This window comes from Monopterus albus, unplaced genomic scaffold (genome assembly GCF_001952655.1).
Source record: "Monopterus albus unplaced genomic scaffold, M_albus_1.0 scaffold90.1, whole genome shotgun sequence".
Lineage (NCBI taxonomy): Eukaryota > Metazoa > Chordata > Actinopteri > Synbranchiformes > Synbranchidae > Monopterus > Monopterus albus.
In genome coordinates this window covers 1421921-1429129 of record NW_018127970.1, presented here as the reverse complement: position 1 = coordinate 1429129, position 7209 = coordinate 1421921, and the positions used below count along the sequence as shown (strand labels likewise).

Below are 7209 nucleotides of genomic sequence, written 5' to 3'. Positions count from 1 at the left end.
GGTCATTTTGTTTACTTGTGTAATTGGTTACTTCCAGTGATTACGCCAATACAAACAGGCTGCAGCGGATAAAGAAGCTGCCAAATAGTTTCATATCCTGTGAAAGTCGGGGGCACTTCGTATTTGTTAGGTTCATCATGGCGAGGCACCGCGCGGGTGGGTGGGGAGGGGAGACACTATTGGAACAAGACAATAGGCTGAATCAAGCGGCCAGAATTTAACACATGACCACCGGAAATTACCCAAGTTCGCATTAAAAATAAAGGTAATAATTAAAATTGTATTGTATTTGTATTTTATCATCTACTTCCAGTGTCAAGAATGAGCTTTGATGCTGAATGGGATGTTTGTTGAGTCCAAGAAAATCTGCTTACCAGTAGTAAAATAGAACAATACCAGTGACAAATTGCTGGCATATCCCTGACAGTTGCAGTGGCTTGCTACATAGCCTGTGCTACAGTTGTTTTAAGTAGTGTGAGTTTCAAAAACGGGTTTTGATTTACACTTTAATGGTTGCAATAACAGTGAAATTTGATTTGAAATTGGTGACCGGAAGTCTGGCCACAGTGTTTCTGGCTCATCTGGCAATACTTTTTACAAGCTCCAAAGGAAAGGGTGCTGAGCATCATCCTGGGCAGTGGGAGTGGAGATGTTTACTTCTTTTGGTTTTCTGAAGGAATATTTGCCACCCCGCAGCCATGCCGTGGACATCCCGCCGGCCGTTTCCATGAAGCCTAACGGGGAGTGCAGCAGGGAGGAAGCGGGGTGGTTGTGACTGACGGAGGGAGGATGTACTGGGCAGCTGGCTTCGCCTCTTCCCGGCCGTGTGTGGTTGAACTTGGGCGAAATCACAGCCTGCCCCTCGAACTGTGCGCCTCCGAGCAGCAGCAGTCTTTGTATGGCTATATCATCGCCTTCCCTTTACAGGACTACGGAGGCATCATGTCGCTTCTGGGCTCGGACTCCTGGTGGAAAAAGACCCTGTACATCACCGGGGGGGCCCTGCTGGCTGCTGCAGCCTACCTACTGCATGAGCTGCTCGCCATCAGGTAGGGACGCCCTGCACGCCTGGTCTGTTTATCATCGAGACTTGGTTTTATTTAGCCTTTGGAGCTGTGGGTCTAATTGTTACACCTGGTAACAGTGACTCGTCAGTGTCACTGGAATGAGCTGTAATGAAACTATCGGTTGCTATAGGACTGCGTCCATGGGATTGAGCTTAATTTCCTCAAATCTCGGGGAGGTTGCTGAGGTTTCACTCTATCCAAGGACGCAACATTATGTGGAAAAAATGATTACATTTGTACGAGTCGCGTCCGCCCGTGTGTCAGCTCGTGTGCCAGCGCTGTCGGCTCCTGAGCGTGAATAAACAAAGCGCTCCTCGGGCGCTGCGGAGTCCCACCTAGCTTTAGCGAACACAGTGCATCCTAGAAAGAACCTACATTTACAGTTATAGCCTGCTGAATCATGGCGGATGAATGAGGTTTGATCAGTCCATGCGATGTAAAAGTGATTGGGTTAGTGCATGGAGGGCGTGCTAGTGGAGGGGTTATTGTGGACCAGGCCAGATCCGGGAAGTACATCCCGTTACAGGGCCCCGGTAGTTTCTACTTTCACCCCCCTCCCTCCATGATAATCTGTGTAACCTTGCATTCCGTGCAGTAATGGTGAATCGCCTGCAGGCTTCCTGAGGCCTGCCGACGCATCTGATCATGCCATGTGATGTGTTGTTGGTATTAGCAGCAGCTTCTCCGACATTGGTACTGTTTGGAGAGCTCTTTAAATGCGCAGTGCAATTGGACCGGTTTCAGCACCACATGACTGTGGACAGCGACGTACACAACCCTGAAAGCGTCTGAGCAAAACAAAACACAGTCCATGAACATGGCGCAGTCCACGTAGGTGGCGCAGTCACATAACAGGGAAACATCTGAAAGCCTCAGGTGAACATTGTGGCAAAATCCACCAGTTTAAACAAAAACCAAAAGACCCACTCTGCTAATAGCTTTATTTTCTCAGTGACACCTTCCTTGTTCCTCTGTCTTACAGCCTCCACTGCTGCTTGTCTACATGTCTAATAATAATAATTACAAAATCCACCAATGTTTTGCCCTTATACACACACACACACACACTCCCAGAGTTTATGTACAAATGTATTTTATTCCTTTGAATCTCTGCAAAGTTATTCACAGATTAAAGTAATTAAAATGACAGTAATGTGTCATTTTCTCATAGCAAATATATGAAGCATTACATCAATTTAGAATCACATCTTTAACCAATTCATATAAAATTAGGAATTATGGTGTCAGAATGATTAAACAATATTAATTATGTCTTTTGAGCTGTTTAAGAGGCCCCTGAAACTCTTAAACAGGACTAAAACGAGCAGTCAACGAGCAGTTTTGATGGGTTTGAGGCCTTTTGCAAAGCCCAGCACAAAAGTCACTTATCGGTTTCTTCAGTTCACTAAAAACACCACGTTTTAATAATAAGACCAGATGACATTATTCAAATTTGAAGAGCATTGACCAGTGATGAAGGAGATGCTAAACAGAACAGACAGGCTCTGTCTGGTCTATTTAGCCTGGCAAATGATGCTAATGCTACTTTGTAAAGTCCCATTTTACCCCTTGCAGCATATATAACATTGAGGGGAAAAAATAGTTGTGACATTGTAAACAGTAATTCTGCACACTGTAGTGGCAGAATATTGATAAACTATTGGGTCAGAAATGAGCACTGAGTCAAAGTGCCTTTTCTAAATTTACTAAAGCATGTGTATTCCAGCTGGAAGGTCAGTGTCTATACTCTCACAGGAGCATACAGAAAAATGACCAAGAATGAAAGGATACAGGCAAACAGGCAATATGGCAACAGGGTGTGTGACTAACAGTGACAACTATCTGTAAGATATTATGACTGTCTAGACTGCTTAAGCAGAATATGTTCCACCCTGAACAAGGAAGATTTCACTTTTCTCTTCTAGTGTGTCTGACATTTATCTCTTAATACATCACGAGTGTTGTCACCTCACCCCACTACTGTACAGACGTCACATACAATAAGAAGCAAGAACTGAGAATGCTGATTCGCTGCTTTAGTTGAATGAAGTAATACTGATAAAGAAAAACTAAAAAAAATAAAGGCACAAACTGATGACAATTTACTACAGAGTTAGAAACACCTTGTTTATTTACTATAACACTAAATCTATTTAATTTCAGCAATCACTTACCTTTAAACAAAGAACTGTGTCGCTCTGAGCCAAACACATTACATTACATCAGATTTTACCGAAAGGGCACCACTGGTGACTTTGGTGTTTGTATCAGTGGTCTCTTTACTACTGATCCTGCTGGTATTTATGCATAGTTGGCAGGATGTCAAAGCCTGTTTTCCTCATTAATCATGAGTAAAGAATCCATTGCTGTAAAAACAAAGCCTTAAGCTGGTATGTCTGTGATCCTTTTCCTTCCTTATCTGTTAGGATTAAGTGCATTTTGCTTACTGTCAATCATGTAATTTTTTTAGCACTAATAATACTGTCACATTAATGTCCTTTTATTTAAGGTGGCCTTGTTAGCTTAACATTTGGTTTGACACCAGTGACACCTTCCTTGTTCCTCTGTCTTACAGCCTCCACTGCTGCTTGTCTACATGTCTAATAATAATAATTACAAAATCCACCAATGTTTTGCCCTTATATACACACACACACTCCCAGAGTTTATGTACTAATGTATTTTATTCCTTTGAATCTCTGCAAAGTTATTCACAGATTAAAGTAATTAAAATGACAGTAATGTGTCATTTTCTCATAGCAAATATATGAAGCATTACATCAATTTAGAATCACATCTTTAACCAATTCATATAAAATTAGGAATTATGGTGTCAGAATGATTAAACAATATTAATTATGTCTTTTGAGCTGTTTAAGAGGCCCCTGAAACTCTTAAACAGGACTAAAACGAGCAGTCAACGAGCAGTTTTGATGGGTTTGAGGCCTTTTGCAAAGCCCAGCACAAAAGTCACTTATCGGTTTCTTCAGTTCACTAAAAACACCACGTTTTAATAATAAGACCAGATGACATTATTCAAATTTGAAGAGCATTGACCAGTGATGAAGGAGATGCTAAACAGAACAGACAGGCTCTGTCTGGTCTATTTAGCCTGGCAAATGATGCTAATGCTACTTTGTAAAGTCCCATTTTACCCCTTGCAGCATATATAACATTGAGGGGAAAAAATAGTTGTGACATTGTAAACAGTAATTCTGCACACTGTAGTGGCAGAATATTGATAAACTATTGGGTCAGAAATGAGCACTGAGTCAAAGTGCCTTTTCTAAATTTACTAAAGCATGTGTATTCCAGCTGGAAGGTCAGTGTCTATACTCTCACAGGAGCATACAGAAAAATGACCAAGAATGAAAGGATACAGGCAAACAGGCAATATGGCAACAGGGTGTGTGACTAACAGTGACAACTATCTGTAAGATATTATGACTGTCTAGACTGCTTAAGCAGAATATGTTCCACCCTGAACAAGGAAGATTTCACTTTTCTCTTCTAGTGTGTCTGACATTTATCTCTTAATACATCACGAGTGTTGTCACCTCACCCCACTACTGTACAGACGTCACATACAATAAGAAGCAAGAACTGAGAATGCTGATTCGCTGCTTTAGTTGAATGAAGTAATACTGATAAAGAAAAACTAAAAAAAATAAAGGCACAAACTGATGACAATTTACTACAGAGTTAGAAACACCTTGTTTATTTACTATAACACTAAATCTATTTAATTTCAGCAATCACTTACCTTTAAACAAAGAACTGTGTCGCTCTGAGCCAAACACATTACATTACATCAGATTTTACCGAAAGGGCACCACTGGTGACTTTGGTGTTTGTATCAGTGGTCTCTTTACTACTGATCCTGCTGGTATTTATGCATAGTTGGCAGGATGTCAAAGCCTGTTTTCCTCATTAATCATGAGTAAAGAATCCATTGCTGTAAAAACAAAGCCTTAAGCTGGTATGTCTGTGATCCTTTTCCTTCCTTATCTGTTAGGATTAAGTGCATTTTGCTTACTGTCAATCATGTAATTTTTTTAGCACTAATAATACTGTCACATTAATGTCCTTTTATTTAAGGTGGCCTTGTTAGCTTAACATTTGGTTTGACGCCATCAGTTATACTTTATAACTGAATGTATATGTTCAAATTTAAATACAAATCATGTATCATACTGTTTATTTACTGAATGTGAGTTTGCTGTCTCCATTCACTGTGCAGGAAGGAGCAGGAGCTGGACTCTAAAGATGCCATCATCCTCCACCAGTTCTCCAGGCCAAAGAATGGTGTTCCCAGCCTCTCGCCCTTCTGCCTCAAAATAGAGACGTACCTGCGCATGGTGGATCTGCCCTACCAGGTGATTTGCAGTGTGCAGCACAAATCAACAGACAGGAACTCAGACATGTTGCCATGGAGATCATCCGGTGATCACACAGCTTGTCTGCTACTGTGACGTCTTTCTTGGAATTTCTGTTGGTGAAACTTGAGTGTCTGTAGTTTGTCTGTTCAGCCATAAACACCCAGTTCTTCTAATAATTTATTCCAAGCAACACTGACACTACTGCTGCCAGAAATGTAAAACACATTCCTCCCTGAGTACCAGAAGATTTTTCATGGTGTTGCACTAAAACGTGTGTCATCCAAAGGTGTCATCATGCTCTTGATTAATGATGAGTAAGATCATTTATAGTCCTATTTCTTTACTGGTTCCTGGCTGGTTAAGTCATATATTCACAGAAAGGATGACCTCCTTTCACATCACTGCTCTTCCATTTTAAAGACCTAGAAAGACGACTGTTAATGACTTTCTTTAAGAGAAACATTTCTTTTTTTACAACTGGTTTTTGACTTTTAACATCACTTCAAAGATAAGTGTTCAGCAGTTCCCTGGAGAAAACCAAATTGGAAAAAGACTAACAGTTTTCTGGTCTGTTAATGGGACTACACAGTGATTGCATATTGCTCTCCCACAAATTTGGGTGATTTGCAAGAGACAGATTAAAATAATGGCTCCAAATCAAAGCAATAAATATGATATGCTGACATTTGAGTATCCAAAGCCACTGGCTCCTCCAGTTCCCATAATGCTACTCGGTGGCATCATGTGTCATGCTTTCCCTGCTTGGTAAAGACCCACATCTTTAAAACTCCACAACCCTCAACTTACTGTAATACAATTGTAGTGTCCGAGCCCACTTGCTCTCGCAGGTTGAGCAGCACTCTCACAACACGAAAACTAAATCTAAGATGTAAAATCAGCAGGGTGAGCATTAAATCTTCTTGCGACCCCTCAAATGATCTGCCGGTCAGAAACAACTGAAATACAACAACGGGAAACACAGTCCTACATTTTCTCAATTGAAACCATTTCCCTCTCTAGAACTACTTTGATGGGAAGCTGTCACCACAAGGTAAGATGCCCTGGATTGAGTACAACCATGAGCAAGCTTCAGGGTCAGAGTTCATCGTGGACTTCCTGGAAGAGAAGCTGGGCGTCAACCTCAACAAGAACCTCACCCCGCAGGAGAGAGCTGTGTCCCGAGCCATCACCAAAATGGTTGAGGAGCACCTCTACTGGTAAGCAGCTTGTATGTGGCACATATATGGTGTTGAACAGGTTACAGCTGTGTCTCTAGCGCTGCAACCTTGTTTCACTCTCCACTGATTTAAAGGGAAAAATGCAATTATTAACCCTGTAAGACCCACTGTTGCAGAATTACAACATCACTTTTGACAATTCTTAAAAAAAGGTCGGCAAATGTTTTTTTTTCTCAAAACCACATTTACATATTCAGTGGGTCCTATTGTTTGTCCTCACAATGCTATTTGGATAGAAAAAGTGTTTATAGGTCGGTCATCTTGCCATGAACTTACTCTGCCTGCAAACTTCGCATCGAGCTGATCTCCTTTTTTCGCACGACTGGATTTGTCAAGATTCAAGTAAGTAAAATTCCTTAAATATTTTTTGTGTGTTTATTACAATGTCTAGAACACAAAAATATTTAGTTATTGTGGAAAACAATCAAATTTGATTTAGAGCTTATTATGTCTATGTTGTAATTTTACAACGCCGGGTCAGAGTGGTAGCCTGTTGCATTGTTCAGGGACAGGTGTGAATGGTCT

The 7209-nt window shown here is 41.0% G+C and overlaps 1 protein-coding gene across 1 annotated transcript in view; it reads left to right on the top strand.

The window, feature by feature from the left end:
* Positions 1-575: 575 nt before the first annotated feature.
* Positions 576-7209, top strand: part of faxcb (failed axon connections homolog, metaxin like GST domain containing b) — a 15452-nt gene continuing 8818 nt past the window's right edge. Inside the window, exons 1-3 of the mRNA XM_020608056.1 lie at positions 576-1049; positions 5308-5443; positions 6467-6663. Of these exons, the coding sequence (XP_020463712.1) occupies positions 790-1049; positions 5308-5443; positions 6467-6663 (593 nt within the window). The 5' untranslated portion in view covers positions 576-789. The remainder of the gene's footprint in view (positions 1050-5307; positions 5444-6466; positions 6664-7209) is intronic.